Source organism: Diaporthe amygdali (genome assembly GCF_026229845.1).
Source record: "Diaporthe amygdali strain CAA958 chromosome Unknown NODE_4_length_2575358_cov_65_588622, whole genome shotgun sequence".
In the NCBI taxonomy this organism is placed as follows: Eukaryota; Fungi; Ascomycota; class Sordariomycetes; order Diaporthales; family Diaporthaceae; genus Diaporthe; species Diaporthe amygdali.
Window position 1 is genome coordinate 2,378,369 of NW_026517024.1, and position 15,923 is coordinate 2,394,291.

At 54.2% G+C, this 15,923-nt stretch overlaps 5 protein-coding genes across 5 annotated transcripts; 4 read left to right on the top strand and 1 right to left on the bottom strand.

Moving 5' to 3' along the window:
- Positions 1–1,858: 1,858 nt before the first annotated feature.
- On the top strand, positions 1,859–2,684 carry J7T55_008909 (monothiol glutaredoxin-4; the record flags this gene model as incomplete). Its single annotated transcript, XM_053139274.1, has 2 exons — positions 1,859–2,548; positions 2,616–2,684. 2 exons carry the CDS (start codon positions 1,859–1,861, stop codon positions 2,682–2,684), a joined length of 759 nt encoding a protein of 252 aa, XP_052998181.1.
- Positions 2,685–3,601: 917 nt separating this feature from the next.
- Positions 3,602–5,338, top strand: J7T55_008910 (uncharacterized protein; the record flags this gene model as incomplete). Its single annotated transcript, XM_053139275.1, has 2 exons — positions 3,602–4,095; positions 4,333–5,338. 2 exons carry the CDS (start codon positions 3,602–3,604, stop codon positions 5,336–5,338), a joined length of 1,500 nt encoding a protein of 499 aa, XP_052998182.1.
- Positions 5,339–6,661: 1,323 nt separating this feature from the next.
- Positions 6,662–10,090, bottom strand: J7T55_008911 (uncharacterized protein; the record flags this gene model as incomplete). The annotated part of the gene is made up of 1 exon (XM_053139276.1): positions 6,662–10,090. The coding sequence occupies one exon, from the start codon at positions 10,088–10,090 to the stop codon at positions 6,662–6,664; it is 3,429 nt and encodes a 1,142-aa protein (XP_052998183.1).
- A 2,402-nt stretch (positions 10,091–12,492) lies between these two features.
- On the top strand, positions 12,493–13,671 carry J7T55_008912 (uncharacterized protein; the record flags this gene model as incomplete). Its single annotated transcript, XM_053139277.1, has 4 exons — positions 12,493–12,748; positions 12,812–13,304; positions 13,361–13,423; positions 13,494–13,671. 4 exons carry the CDS (start codon positions 12,493–12,495, stop codon positions 13,669–13,671), a joined length of 990 nt encoding a protein of 329 aa, XP_052998184.1.
- Positions 13,672–14,381: 710 nt separating this feature from the next.
- Positions 14,382–15,922, top strand: J7T55_008913 (uncharacterized protein; the record flags this gene model as incomplete). Its single annotated transcript, XM_053139278.1, has 2 exons — positions 14,382–14,416; positions 14,464–15,922. 2 exons carry the CDS (start codon positions 14,382–14,384, stop codon positions 15,920–15,922), a joined length of 1,494 nt encoding a protein of 497 aa, XP_052998185.1.
- Between the last annotated feature and the right edge of the window lies 1 nt (position 15,923).

Sequence of the window (15,923 nt, forward strand, 5' to 3'; positions counted from 1 at the left end):
ATGAAACTTCAGTGGCCAGGCCAGACAAGGAGAAGGGAAGGAGAGAAAAGGCAACGAGAGGTACGGCGGTAGGTTTTAAGTTATGCGACTGCCCCAAGGGACCGGGATCAGCGTTGGCAAGTCAAATGATGTCTGGGAACCTTATAGAAGATGTGGGGCACGGGTAAGCATTCCAGGACCGATTGATTCCAGGAAGACAAGCAGGCAGGCTGGCAATGGCTGGCAGGTAGGTGACCGACTGTGTGTACTGGGTCTAATGAATGTGTGGCTCTCAGATGGCTGCAGGTCGATAAACACCTGGTCGACATTGAATGGGGCGATAGGTTGGGGCCGGCTAAGACGGCGTCTCAACTACCTGGGCGTGCATGTACCTGAAGCACCCACCACACCTCGCCCCAGCAGCCCTCGACGGCGTACGAAGTGTGGCTCTGCTCGCCGTCCATTCGTCACCGTGGATGTATAACTGCGCAGCAAGTACACTAGCCACTCACTCCTCGCATGCGTGATGGCTGCCACATGCACCTGCAAGCCCCATGGGGCCGTGCTGGGGACGCTGGCACGCTGAGACGATGCGACGAGGGCCACCTAGAACTGCCGTCTTTGGCCCCGGAAATACATGCATAGCCCACTTCAGTACGCAATCCAGAGCTACGGCGCTATGTGAGAAATACGCCAGCAGGCCTGTGAGAGGCTCGTGGGTACGCTGGAGTTGGAGCCGACCTCGGAACAGAGCAGAGCGCGCGCTACCCTAGGCCATTGTAGGCGGCGTAGCACACAGCAATACGGAGTCGAGTCAAAGATTTGGTTGGGTATGCAGGTGGTCTGAGGTGGCAGTGCTCGTTTTGCAGTCCGCTCTGGCACTCGAGACACTCCAGACGCTTCTGCTTCGTGGACTGCGCGTCGAGTCCAGGCCGGCAAGACTTGGCCGGCTGATCGCGACTTCATTGGCTTGTGCCCATCCTTTTTTCCCAGGACACAGCCCCCTTGACCTGTTGGTGTCGCAGTCTCGGCGCAGAAGCGAGCGCACTGCGGACCCGTCTTGAACTTGGCAAAGATCCTTTTGGAGGATCATGATTTTCCCCCCACGCAGTAGAGAGAGACTCGGTTTGGAAAGGCGCAAAACGGCCAAAATGGTGAAGCCATCCATCCTGGAAAGGCTGATATCCATCAAGCCTTTTCCCCCTGACCAAGTCGATTCATACCATACATGACAGAACTCGAGTCCTGTTCCCTGGGTCTGCAGATCGGTTCATCGTGCATATTACCCCTGCCTTCTAGAACGGCTCAAGAACCAGCAGAAAGGGCCAACAGCGGGAGTTCCCGTTCCACGCAGCACCTGTGTGCATTTTCACTCGAGGCTCCCAGGCCCTGCGAGCCCAGTGAGTGGTGCCCTGAGCAAACGACGTGGGTGAGGACTGCGTCGCTACTGTATGTACATACTTAGGCACGGAGGTATGACTCCAGTATCAATGCTACCCAGGGCTGCCAGGTAGGGACCATGAATACATAAGTAACATACTGATTGACAACACCTGTGAGGCCATGACGCAAGAACCATACGACCAATCAGAGCTTATCAGTCTGTCTTGACCAAATGGCGGGGCACTCGCTGTAGTGTGCAGCTGCATCTCGACCTGAATCGGAGCTGATTCAAGAATCAACGACGACAGGGACTAACTTTGTTTCTAAGCAATTAAGCAACATCATCCCTACATACTAACACAGCAGAGCCAACAAGGGCGTGTTCAGTTGTTGTTTTTCTCACCTTCCTTCTATCTCACAACAGTCACAACCCGAGGAGCTCTTGGCCCAGCCCAACACATAAACCTCTTGTCCGACTCAGGACCAGACAGTCAACATGGCCACAATCAAGGAGATCACCAGCTACTCTGAGTGGGATGCCCACCTGGCATCCCTTCCTCCATCTACGCTGCTCATCATCTCATTCCACGCCCCGTGGGCCGCACCATGCGCCCAGATGGCCACAGTTCTCAGCACCCTCGCCTCCGAGTACCCCGCCGACGGCTCAACATCCTGGGTCTCCCTGAACGCAGAGGAGCTCTCCGACATCAGCGAGAAGTACGACGTCACCGCAGTCCCATTCCTCGTCCTCTCAAAGAACGCCAAAGTCCTCGAGACCGTCAGCGGCAGCAGCGCAGTCAAGGTGCGGAACGCGATTGAGACACATGCGGGCAAGCCTGGTGCGACAACCGCCGGCGCCACAAACGGTGCCTCGGCGGGAGACGCCATGGCCGTGGACGAACCGGCGGAGACAGACCCAGCAAAAGCAAAGGAGGAGCTCACCAAGAGGCTGGAGGAGCTGGTCAAGGCGGCGCCGGTCATGCTATTCATGAAAGGTACCCCCAGTGGACCGCAGTGTGGCTTCTCGAGGCAGATGGTGGCGTTGCTGCGGGAGAACTCGGTCAAGTACGGCTTCTTCAACATTCTGGCGGATGATGAAGTACGGCAGGGCCTCAAGGAGTTCGCGGACTGGCCCACATACCCGCAACTATGGATTGAGGGAGAGTTGGTGGGCGGTCTGGATATCGTAAGTTTGTCCTCTGGATGCTTCAGCCGCTTGTTCAGTGAAGATGCAAGGCTGACAACTTCATTAGGTCAAGGAGGAGATTGAGAACAACCCAGACTACCTCAAGCCGTACAGCGTTAAAGGCAACGGCGAGTGAGTGAGGGGGCAACAAACCAAATTCACGCCAGCGCTTGTCACAGAAAATTAGGCACATACACACGCCACGAGGGAGAGAGGAGGTTCATCGAGTCTTAAACCCATTCCAGGTTGCACGATATCGATGCCTCATGCAGCGGCAATTCCTCCCCACATATGGACCTCAGTTGTGGAAGGTTGGTCTGGGCTGCCGAGCAGCGCAAGTGTCAATCTTGCCCCTGTGCCTTGGGTCAGCCAGAGGTTCAGAGACTAGGGGAGGGAAAGTGATATCAGGAAGGGGAAATCTCACAAGAATCCCATAATAGTACAAAGTCCAAGCTTTGCCTCTCTGATATGTGTCACAATCTGTACAGCTTGACTATTCTTCACACCTGTTCTCAGGCCCTGCACCCGTCTTCTGAACACATCACCACGTGTCCCGTGATATTTATGGCACAGGCTTGGATTGTTGTTTTCTATTCTACTCCAGATAAACTTTTTCTGACACATGGAAGGAACAATAAGCCTTGTCGTGATTATATATTTTTTTTTGCGGCTAAGCCACTTGTATTGATGCTGACCCATTTCAAACACCATCTTACCGGTAGAGTCACTAACAAACGGTCTTGACCATCTGAAGACTTCGCTTCTCTTCAAACACTTAAGTATTCCCATCTTCTCTTCCTGATCTTCACAGTCCGAGATCTCTGGGTCCCTTATCGATTACGTCCTTAGCGTTGCTCTCACCAAGTTGTAGACCTCGTTATTTCTGAAGGTTGCACCAGCTTCTAATCCAGGCAACCGCAACTCTACCTCTTTCAGTACCACTTCATGCGGCTAAACTAATTGCTCCTGCAGTTTCGCCCTGCTTTGTGACCACATCTAATCTTCCAAAATTAACTGCCCTCCGTTATCTGATCTTTACCACAATTGAATCCCATGGGCGGTAAAGTCTTCTCCTCGGGGCCTGATCCCCTCGACACTCCTCGCATGAGCCAGGACGTCTACAAGCATGTCAAGAACAAATGCACCAACGCCCTCAAGGATTTGGGCTTCTCCCACGTGGTATCACCCGTCGAAGCCCCGGAGAAGAAATCTTTTGGCGATGTCGACATTCTCGCCTGTCTCGAAGGGACTAGGTTTCTGTCCAGCGCTCAACTTGACAACTCCACGTGGGCTGGGATCGAAATGGCTCTGGATGCTAAACGCAGTCACTCCGAGAGTAGGATTGGCCCAGCGAAGCAGCGCATTATTGATAGCAAGAGCTTTGCTGTCCCCTGGCCTGCAGGTTTCGCTTTGGGTGAGGATGTTCAGGGCTTGAACAAGACTCCGTCTGCACAAGCGAAAGATCTCAAGACCGCATCCGGTCGACAGTTTATCCAGATTGATCTTCGCCTTTGTGATACTCACCAGGAGTTGGAGTGGCGTATTTTGTGAGTACCAAATATCTCAACTCGAGCCAGCTTACCAGTTCCACTGGGACACTTGTCTCGCTTCTCCCCACTTACACGTCGGTCGCCTTATACGTTGGTCGCCTTATACGTTGGTCGCCTTATACGTTGCATTTATCGGTACAGCATGGAATACCTCCCCCCCCCCCCCCCCCAAAAAAAAAACCCCTCCCAACCACGTTAAACTGCATGAACAGCAGCATGCTGACATCCACACAGCAAGCACAATCATGGAGATCTGTGGAATATGATAGGCCAAACGATCCGCCCTTTTGGTCTCACAGCTGACGAGATTGGTCTGCACATCCGCATACCAGAGATTGAGAGGCAGGACAAGAAGAAAGCTCGCGTTCTTCTATCTAGTGAGCCGGACAAAGTGATCGAATTTCTTGGCCTCATGCGACACAAGGGCGAGAAGGAGAAGCCATTTGTTCCCGAGGAGGAAGAGCCATTCGATTCCGTGAAAGACCTCTTTGAGTATGCCGCAAGTTGCAAGTGGTTCATGTTGTGGCCTGAGAATCCAGAAGAGAAAGCGACCACCCACGACGACACCGAAGCCAACGCCATCAAGCAGATCGAAGCAGAATTGAAGAAGCTCAAGGCGAATGATAGGGCACGGATGAAACAGCGCCCAGTTTTCGCTCGCTGGGTCGACGAGTTCATACCAGCCTGCCGCGCGCAAGGCCGCTTCGTAGTCCCCAATCCCGAGAAGCGTACCTTGGAGGATGTCCGCAATGAGGTCCGCGAGCTAGCCTTCAATACCTTCCCGGGCTCGGAGGCGGATTACAACGCCTCGCTCGCGGACTGGAACAAGGAGAAGACACGTATCTTCGTCAAGAACAAGGTTATCAAGGAGGACATGTGCCTTCCCACTAACATCACGGCGGTCCTGCCATCTCCCCGCGAGCGCGACGGCGACACGAGCATCAACCCACAAGACCTCGAGAAGAACTGGCGCGGCGCGCTGCGCTCGGCGCTCGCTAAGGTCATCATCGACGATGACGAGACCTTTGAGGGCATCGTGCCCCCCAGGCTCCGCGATGCGGACGGCGTGCTTGAAGTTGACGCTGTCAAGGACTGGATCAACCTGAACTGGGAGGAGGTCGGACGCGTGGCGTGGAGGTCAAATTATGCGCGTGCCGAGGAGAGCAGGAAGCGCAAGGAGGCTACTAAGGAGGCACAGGAGGGCAAGGCTACTGTCACGATAATAGGCGGCAAGCCGTGATGTACTGGCATTGGTGTCTGGGCGCTCTTTGTTTCTGCTGCGTGGTCCGCCAGGGACTCTGATTTGCTTCGATACTGGCGCATGTGGGTTGAACAACTAGCAGGAGCATGGAGTCTGGTGCTGTTCATTGGCGAGCGTTTGGCGTAGACGGTACAGGTTCAAGCGGTGATATTTTACATCGCGAGAGGTTCCCAAAACCAATAGACATGTGCTTGGCTTCAAGTGGCCTTTGATGTTTTTTCTCTTACATTGATGGCTAAAATTTAACCCTACAGTGACCAGTGAAACGAGCCTTGGCCATCGATGCCTCCCTCTCAGAAAAGTGTCCTCCTTAGTGACAGCATCAGCCATAGCCAGCTACTTGATCCACCCCAGACCGCACTATTGAGTTCGACAGCTCAGACGTGACATGTGACAGCAATTGATCCCCTTCCCTCTCCCAGTGAATGATGGCCTCGACCATCCTCTGCCGCTCTAAACAGCAAAAGAACATGTGCGCTCAAAATCGCGGAGGGTGGTGAACCAATTGTTCCAATACACTCATCAAGTTTCCCCCTAAATGATCACCTACATATCGCTTTGCCGCTCCAAACGGCGAAAGCAACAGAAGAGCTCGAATCGTCAGGGGAAGGTCGAAATGATTTGCTAAGTGTGCTAGGTTATTTGGCGGTGGCATCGCCCATGATGATCACTTCTCACGTTCTCTGCCAGCTGAATGCGTGAGAGAGCCTCGTGAATCATGGTTGGGAGTACACCTCAGTCGTTGGTGTTATCCAGACAGCGAAGGGTTACGAGGCGGCAACGATGTCAAAATGCCTCGCCGCGTCGTACGTCTTGAATTCCCGAGGCCTATAGCCGTTGCACAGTGCCTCTCTGATGTAGTACACCGAGGACATGAAGCCTGATGTTGGGGTCCGGCTGTGCCAGTAGCTCTTACTTCCGTCTCACATCTCTTCCGTTCTGACCCGTCGCCGGGGAAATTATTTATCTTCGTGGTTCGTCATTGTTGTCGTGTAAAAACAGAGCTCAGCCACCAACTCCATGCGATGTGAAAGCCAGAAAACGCCGACGCATGAACCCGTTCTCCATCAGGATACTTAAATTCAGAACAACAATCCGCTCGTGTTTTCAACAGCGGTGTATAGTACAGCATATGTAGACAGTGGCGCACCCTTCGCCATGATAATAGGTGTGTTGTAGAACCGAAATTGGTGTGCGGATTGGGTTGGATTGGGGTGTTTCGGTGGCAGTGGATGATCCTGAGGGAAAGAACCTGAGCGTAAACCTGGCATGTCCTAAATTTCATCGAAGATGAATCCTGCGTCAGAACCAAATCGTCCGTGCCGGCTCCTGGTTATCCGAGGCTCTGGAAAGAACGTCGTCTTTACCCATGCTCTCCTCCGTAGGGCTGCCATGTGGCCCACGGTATGTCTCGCCGTAAGCCTCGGCCTCTTCCATCGCCAGCGCCTCCCGCTCCAAAGCCTCAAACGCAGCCCTGAATTCAGGTCTAGGTTTCCACTTTGGCCGCAATCCCTTCTTGTCAATGCGTCGGAAGTGCTGCTCTCTCCTGGCATAATCTGAGATAGTCCGAAAGTCGACGTTGCGAATGTCTGTGCCTGTCCACCAGTCCTCGACGTCCGCGAGTAGGTCTGAGGCTTCGTCCAACCAGTGAGCCGCATGCGGACGGACCATGCCACCAGTGAGCCACTCATCGAGCTTGACAGGCAGTACGTAGCCGTAGTCGGGCTGATCTGGGGACCAGTTGCATGGCGAACCCCGGTAGCAAACATACTGCCTTCCCCAGCGCTCGTAGAAGGCATTCTCCAGGAAATACCAGGACGTCAGCAGGAGCACTAGGATACCAAGCCAGGTGGGCCTGACTCTGGGCTCAGTGCGATACAATCTGGGCACAGGTAGAGGCACATAAGCTAACGTGCTACTGCTGTGTTGAATCGCATCACACTGGGGGCAAGCCCCATCGTGAGAGTTGTGAAAGTGATGGCTCATGGCGGTGTGGCCTGAAGTCTGGTCCTTAACAGATTCATGAGCTTGCTCGGATTGTGCAACCCGATCTTCAAGACGCTCAATTCCCTGTTTAGCCTGTCGAATACCAGCAAGGCCTGTGCTCAAGGCCTTACTCATGTGATTCATCCTCTTCAATTGCTTGTCGTAAGGCAAGCCGTCCGTATCTTCGGAATCGGACAACCCACGGCCCAGGTTTTGGTTGACTTCATCGGGGTCTCTAGATGAAGCTATGAAATCAGCGAAGTCGTCGAGCGTAGAGTCATCGATGTTGTTGCTCAGGTGGATTTGTTTCAGGTCTTCTTCCACAGTAGGCGGCTTGACCGAGTTGGTCAATGGTGAGCGTTTGCGCGGAGTTGATCTCGATCGCCGCGGTCTAGGGACGGAGCTGGACCGCACGCGTGCTCGCTGGCCATCTGACTTCGATGAGCGGAACGAAGTGCTAGAATCTCGATTCCGTAGCCCAGCCCTCTTTTCCGGTTCTCGTGCCGACGTGGCTGCAACTTCCTTGATATCAAGCTGTTCAGTCTTGACCGTCACGGGGGTCTCGACATAGGCACCCGTGACTTGTGGAGTAGGCATAGAGAGAGGGTCGAATTGGTCGAACTTTGGGGGCCGAGGAGTCTCGTCTGCCTTTTGCTCCTCGTCTTCGGATTCAGACTCGACATCCGGTCGAGGTGACGGAGCCCGCACTGATCCTCGCTCAGACATATTGTCCAGGAGCGCGAAGAGCTTCATCTCACCCTCAATCCGTGCAGTTGGATCTGCTGATGCTCTGCTCTGCGTTGATGACACACTCTTAGTGGACGGGGACCGAGAGATACCTGCAAAGCCAACTGTGGGTTTGGCAAGAGCATTTGGTTTGTTGATGCCGGAAGACCGATTTGATTCAGCTGCAGTGTCGTTCGTGGCAAGTTCCTCTACTGACTTGTCCTTACTCCCTGAGACTGGCAACGCGCTCTTGTTCTCTTGCGGGGCTTTGTCCACAGCTATCTCCTGAGCAGGACTGGGGCTTGGGCTCTTGCTCGACGCCCTAGCCAACCGTCGGAGAAGATCATGGGAATCTTCCTTTGCGCGAGACACACCGTTGGCGGGGTCGACCAAGGAGGAAGTGGTACCCATGTTGTGGCCGTTCTGCTCATTCGTGGGCTGGGTCGGAGAGGTTTTTCTATAGATTGTGACAGGTGTATCGGGTATCTTTTCTCCGTCTAAGCCATTGTAGTCGTGGTTGTATGGTCGCGTCTCGAATTCGGGGTTGACAGGGGGCCTAGTCTGATGCTGTTGCTCGCCATTAACGTTGCGCTCGGCCCGTGGGGACAGCGAGCGGGCATCTTGTCGTTGTTCTATGGTCTCCTTCAACTGTGTTGACGCGGGGGCCTCCTCGGTGGGGGCCTCAATACCTTGTGAGCCGTGAAACTCGCCTTCGGGTCTTGTTGATTTTGGCGATGTAAACGATCTCCTGTTTTCGACGCTCCTTGGAAGCACGTGAACTGGTTCTACACTTGGCTCTTCGATCCTGGGAATCGGGTATTTGCGCTCAGCTTCTCTCTCCCGCTGCAAGATTTCGTCGAGTTTTGTGTTTGTGCGCTGAGCCACGAACCGATGATTCTCAACGGGATGGTCCAGCTCAGCATCAATCTCCAGCTTCCTAATTTCATCCAATTTCGTGTTGGCACGCCCGAAGCTCAAGGGTGGGCTATTGGAGACCTGCAAGTCCCCAGCCGTGAAGTCCTCGTCAACTTGCCAGGCATAGCTCTTGTTTGGAGATTGAATCGGGGCCACTGTGGCTGGCCGTGGAATCGCCGACGCTTTTTCCTCTGATCTCAGTAGACTCTGGCTTGTCACTTTCTCCTTCGGACCTGCCACGCGGCTTCCAAAGCTCGAAAACCCCTCTATCCTTGCTTGTCGGCCAGGGGCGAAGTCTAGAGCCTGTTCTTCGGATTTGAAGCGTTGAATCCAATCGGGATTGGCATATCCTGTTTCGGCGAAACCCCACGATTGTCGCGATTCCTTGCCGTCCGCACCGCTGTTACCGAGGCTGCTATTTCTCGTCCTTCGACTCGGTGTGGTGTTGGTACCAGCACCATTGGCCCCGAATTTGGGCTTGATGAATAGCCCCTTCTTGTCTTCCTTCATGGATCTGATGATCTTCTCGTCCTCCTCGAACTGCTTGAGCTTGCGATCGATCTCACTGTCCGACTCGTCCCCCTTGCGCGACGAGGACCCAAAGCTGTCCTTTGAGCTAAAGGTCCCATCCCGACGGGCCGAGTTGACGGGGCGCCTGTTGCCGAGACGGCCCAAATCGATCGGCCTCTGGGAGAACATGTGTGGTAGAGGCCTGTGATCAGAGCTCACGGAGCCGGGGCGCGTGGGTCGGGGCGCTGGGCTGGGGGAGCCTTGGGCAAGTCGGGTCTTGGCCCAATCGGTGGCTTCATCGAGGGTAAATGGTCGACGCGTCTGAGGACTCGCGCGAGAGGAAGGTCGCGGAATGCGCGAAGCATCGGGCGAGTGTGATAAGGCATCTGAGAGCGAACTCGCACTCGGCTTTCGTGAGTGCGCGCCGCTGGCCATCGTTGCTGTTGTGTTTTCCTTGCCTGTCGCGCCGTTGGGTTTGGCGGTCGCGTCGGCGGCGGCAACGCCGCTGGTCGCAAACACTGGCAAGAAAGATTTCCCGTTGGCGCGGGCGCCTAAAATATTCGCCTTGTCTTTCTTGTCGTCCCCGCCGTTCATCTCAAATTGGGACAGTGGTTGCTGTTGCGACTCGAGCAAGCGGAAGCGCGGGAAGCCGTATCTTCAGCGATATGGTCGTGATAGTCGCGTCGCGTCATAATAGGTCGCGATCTGGACGTGGATTGTGTCGCGGAGGATGGGGCTAAAGTCAATTTGAAGTTTAGAATCGTGAAGGACGCGGTGCTGTCGAGAAAAGGCAGGCAGGCTCTAGGTTAAGTGAGAGTGAAGGCAAAGTGAATGTTGTCGCCGGTGCTGGTTTAGCGCATCTTAGGATGTCTCCAAGCCCAAACCACAAGGTCGGATCGCAAGGAGCTTGCGGTGCTTGCTTGGGCAGGGTTGGTGCTGTCTTCATAGGACCCACCACTTGGCGGGGTCGGCCGGGACGCACAGGCCAGCCACCAACTGAGGTCACCTTCCTACTGGTGCAGGCGGCAGAGACATCGACGCCTTTCAGCCTCAATTGACGCTGGCTACCTAGGCGGTTTAGCAGGTTGCTTATTGGGCTATAACACAATGCGATATCCTTTAAGGCTGAATTGACATCACCCCGTGTTCTACCTGTCTTTCTGCCAGGCAGCACATGAATAATTCGAAACGAAAGGACCCGCTGCAGAATGTTTACATATTGATCCGACGCTCAACGAGAATGCACACCCTCAAGAAGAAGGCATCTCGTCTCGCGCTGGAATGACCTTGGTGTCTCGATCTCCGCCAGTCTCCAAAACTCCTGTCGCCCGGCAGCAAAGGATGAGGGCGACGATACACGGTCCGGCTACGAACACGTTCTTGTCTGCGTCCGCTGCTTCTGCTGGCTGGGTTGGCTGACTACTCGTGCGCCGCCTACCCTGAGGGACTTCTAGCTAAGCTGCTGTCACTACGCGAACGCGTCTCATCCAGCCTGTATCGCCATTTAACCTCAAGGGTGCGATGCATCACACACACTATAAGGACTACACGGTCTACTGAGAGACGATGTCGAGTGTCAACCACTCGACGATTATGTCCGCATTCCATTCAGGCCTTCGCGTAGCGAGGAGACCACCTCTTCTAGCCAGGGAAGACCGACACAATTCTTGTGCCTGCTCGCATATTCGACTATGAGCTCAAGGGGCTCACAACCTCGAGCCGGAATGTTACCGACATCGCGGGATGGAGACATTCATTTCTTTCTCGGGGTCGGAAAAGCCGGCTCACTGTCGGCCGTACGCCCTTTACCAGGGGACCCAACAAGAAAAATCCATAGTGCCTGCTAGGCACGCCTGGGATTCTGGTTGGGTACCAGCCCGGCAGCCTGGTGGCTCTGGAGTTCATCCCATCCCCGCTGTCCCCCACGTTCCCTTTCGCCTCTTTGTTTTATGTTTCCTTCCAGATCCACCTTCTCAATGCCCCGTTTCTCTTTACGGACTGATCTGCCAGGGAGCCCTGCATGCTGTTGGCGCTTGATTGTTTTCTCAACCAGGTACACAGCATGTTATCAAAATGAGAGGACTTCTTGGTGGCTAGCGCAGCCCTTTGTTTCACATACTGCAGCCTCTCCCGGGTTGTCACCTGAAGGACGCTGACAGCATTAAAGTAAATTGAAGGCCTCTCTAGTGTGCGCCTTCTGCAATCCGTCTCTGGAGCACGATAGCTGCCACGGGCATGTACAATAGGATCACGGACACGAGCGAAGCCCCACGAGTGACCGCACCTGGATTCGGGAATATTGCAAGAATCGATGGTGCGTTAGAGAATATCCCGTCCGAGATGAGAAGCAACTCGGAAATCGGACCCTTGTGCTCATGAGGATCAACGGCGTTGAGAGATCGTCCGAAGCGAGCCGTGTGGCCGTCAAGCATGTGGCCCTGCAGGCTGGATAGCCGCGCTCCACCCCCTTTGTTTCGAAACCGCTCTAACCAGTGCTGTATATTGCAGATTCCATGTCCGCACCTCGGTACAACCCCAGGAGGCGACCAAAAATCCCCGTATTGCTCTCCTTCAGGCTCTTTATGCCTTGGCAGCTCTCCGCTTTTCTCGCATCCGATCGCTTTGGTCCCGACGAGCAGGCGGCTCTTCCTCCTTTCCTGGCAGGATCAGGAAGTAAAGTGGGACAAGCCGGAACTTTGCCAAGAGAATGGAGATTGAGCCGCTATGCAAACCCTGGATCTGTGAACAGAGATGATCTCGAAGCGAATCTCATCCCGATGGATGGACTGGCAGGGGTAACGGGGGCCAGGGTGAGCGCGACGGGCTGCCGTGAAGGTCAATATAAGTGCAGCTGTCCTCCCCAATAGTGACAGGAACACTTCAAACTTTTATTCAGTCTTTCGCTCGTGTTGTAGTCGTGTTCCTCGTTCTTGTCTCTCTGACTTGCTCACATTCTTTTCTTCTATTTTACATTATACATTCGTTGATAGCACAGGATGCCTTCTCTTCTCCTCCGCGCCGCTCTCGCCGGCAGCACTATTAGCCAAGTCGCCTACGCGTACACGCAGGCCAACGTTGCCTCGCCTTTTATGTACAAGAATGTCGACCCGATCGTGTTCCCGGGCCAATATGGCGTCTCGCATATGCACTCGTTCTTCGGCTCTGATGCCGTTACTGCCTCGACCAACACCAGTGCGGAACTGCAAAAGGGCTGCACCACTGCCGACAACCCCAATGACTTTTCCGTCTACTGTGAGTTCCAATTCTGTCGCCTTTCTTCCAGCCTCGTATGGTAGCTAATTACTTCATATCAAGGGGTCCCATCCCTCCTGTACACAAAGGACAACGGTCAGACCTATGATTATGTTCCCGTCATGCGCTTCTCGGCCTACTACAACCTAGGCGAGACACCGGCCGAGATCCCCATCCCGCAAGACGTGAAAATGGTTGCAGGCTCCGCCTCCGCGACTACCGCGGCTGATTCTCCAGCGGACGCAAAGGTCGAGTGGTTCTGTGAGGGCGATGACGGCGGCTCGGCGGACGAGAACGGCTTCCCCAGCTCCACGTGCAGCACCCACCTGCAGACGCTCCTTTACTTCCCGCAGTGTGTCAACCAGGACACGCTGGAGACGGCGTACAAGAGCCGCTCCTACGGCACTGATAACTGGTGCCCCGAGGGCTCAAAGTCCATGCCGCAGCTGCGTTTCTCCATCCGTTACGACCTGCGCAAGGTCCTGCCCGACGGATGGAGCGGCACCGCCCCTATCAAGCTGGCCAGTGGCAACGCTTGGTCTAGCCACGGTGATTTGTGAGTTCCCTTGCTGAATATTTCTCCACTTACCCTGTGCTAACAAATATGTCTAGCATCATGGGTTGGACTGAGGATGCGGCTCAAAACATGGTCGACGCAACCGCTGCCGACTATAAGTAAGTCTCCGGACAATCGAAGTTGCCATTGGCCCTTGAGAACCAATGCTGACTGAAGAATGAACAACAGGTACCACTACTACGCTGTCGACGGCAAGCTGGGCACAGCTGGCACCGAGCCTACGTGCACCGCAACCGATGCCGACCCCGACAACGGAACCAGCGACTACGCCGAGTCTGTCAAGGAAATGAGCAAGCGTTCCACCCCCATGGGCTGGACATCTCGATCCCGCATGGCCCGGGCTTAAATCAGCCCAAGCTAGTACAAGGTGTCAAGGTGATAGGGCGTGGATCGCGTTTTGTTGTACATATTATGGGCTTTCTGCACATGCAGAACGCCTGCACATATCTCGCAGGCAACCAATAGACCTTCCGAAGACTGTTTCTAGAGCTTGCAATGCATCTTGTCCTAGTACTGTGCTGTGCAAATAATGCATTGATGTCTACTTGCTTGTCGCCAATTCAAGCCACGGAGCTTCTGCAATCAGGACTGTGTGCTCACTGACATAAAATCGGTATTTCTTCTCGTCACTCAATGGGACAATGAAATATGTAAGATTCAACAACTCTCTCGAAAAATAGGACCAGGCGTTCCGCCAGAACGGTTGCTTGGTAACTCCCCACGTATTTGATCTTGAATACCTGTGCGGATCTTTGAGATGACTGCGATCATAATTGTGGTCACAGAAATCCCCAGAATGCATCAGATAAGCGTGTTGAAAAATTGCGAGGATATTGTTGGTCGAATGAATACATTGGGGTTGGTCTTGCCTTAACATCTCAAGTGCAAGAGGCGGGATCTGGACCCCCTGGCTCCTAATATCTCGGGAATATCAGGAATCTTCAAAACTCCGTACGGCGCAGCCCTGCTTTCTAAGCAACCCATGTCCAACAACAACTCGATGGCTTTCACATAAATTTGCTTTTAAGTTTGTGTTCTCGACCTGCAAGCAACAGTATGGGGCCAAGAATTATCAGGCAGTGTGGTACGATGTAGGCTGCATCTCCTTCCCGCGATTTCTATGGCTGACCACCCCAAGCGAGCATTGGTCAACCTCACGGCACGCATTCGGCGTCTACACAGGAATTGCAAATTCTTGTCAATACGTTATTGACGATGACCGCCTACAAGGCCGCCCAGTGCAAGCCGTCGTGGAAGAGGCATTGGCGCGCCTAATCCTCCGCCTAGGCGGACTGAGGGTCGGAATCATCAAGGAAAACACTAATCAGGCTAGCTTCGTCAATATAGCCTCTATGGACCTCAGGGATTTTATCGAATGGAAGACGGTGACAGCATCTAGCCAGGCACAGGACGATGCACACCTCCTGGAGGTGATAAAGACCAGGTTGGAGCAGCTGTGGCCTGACCCAACGAACCGCCCACCATGGAAGCTTTTGGTCGTCCAGAATAATGCCTCGTCTCCAGGGCAGGTGGTCCTCGACATGGTCTTTGCAACCCATCACGCCCTCGCTGACGGGAAGAGCACGAAGATTTTCCACACTGAATTGCTCGATGAACTCAACAGCTCCTCCTCTCCGCCAGCAGAGCTGAGGAGCCACATCCTTAGTATCGACCGGGCCCCAATCATCGCGCCACCTCAGCAGGAGCTCATCCAGTTCAAAATCAGTTGGCTTTTCTTCTTGAAGACTCTATGGGACGAATTTGGTCCTTCTTGGCTCAAACCAAGACCCCCAATCGAGCCATGGACAGGGAAGATTATCACCCTGGAGCCCCACAGGCTTAATCTTCGTCTCGTGACCATCAAGCCCGAGGTCGTCACAAGTCTTGTCGCCGCTTGCAGAGCTCATGGCGCCACACTCACCGCGATCTTCCACGTCCTTGTCCTAGCTTCTGTTGCCAAACATCTGCCTTCTGAAACAGCGCAGACCTTCTCGAGCAGTACACCCATCAGCTTACTCCCATGGGCGAAGTTGCCACCTGGTGTTGACATGGACCTGGGAAAAGAATTCTCGGTGCTCACAACCAGCGCCAGTAAGAATTGGGATGCAGAGACGGTCGCGGAGCTGCGACGCAGGCTTGGTACAAGGGATGAGAGCCTTGAGGAAGGCCTCATCTGGCCTTTGGCAGCAATTTGGCGAGCCGAGATAAAGAATAAGATCGCCTCGCTCCCAAATGACGATGCCTGCGGGCTGATGGGCTATGTGACAGATTGGCAGAAGAGATGGGAACAGACAATGGGCAAGCAGCGCGCCGCCACCTGGGAGCTGTCTAACATCGGCCTGTTCAAAGGCGTTGGCCACGAGGGCCCAGGGGCCTGGACTATCCAACGCTCGTTCTTCACCCAACCTGCCTTGATCGTTGGTCCAGCGTTCGGGGTCAACATCACGGGTGTGGACGGGAGTGAGGTTAATTTGACATTCAATTGGCAAAACGGTGTCATTGAAAATGCAATTGTCGACGGCGTAGTGGAGGATCTGTCCGCCTGGTTGGAGGAGTTCAGGGTCAACGGACGATTTGGTATGGTCGAAAGCAAGTGAT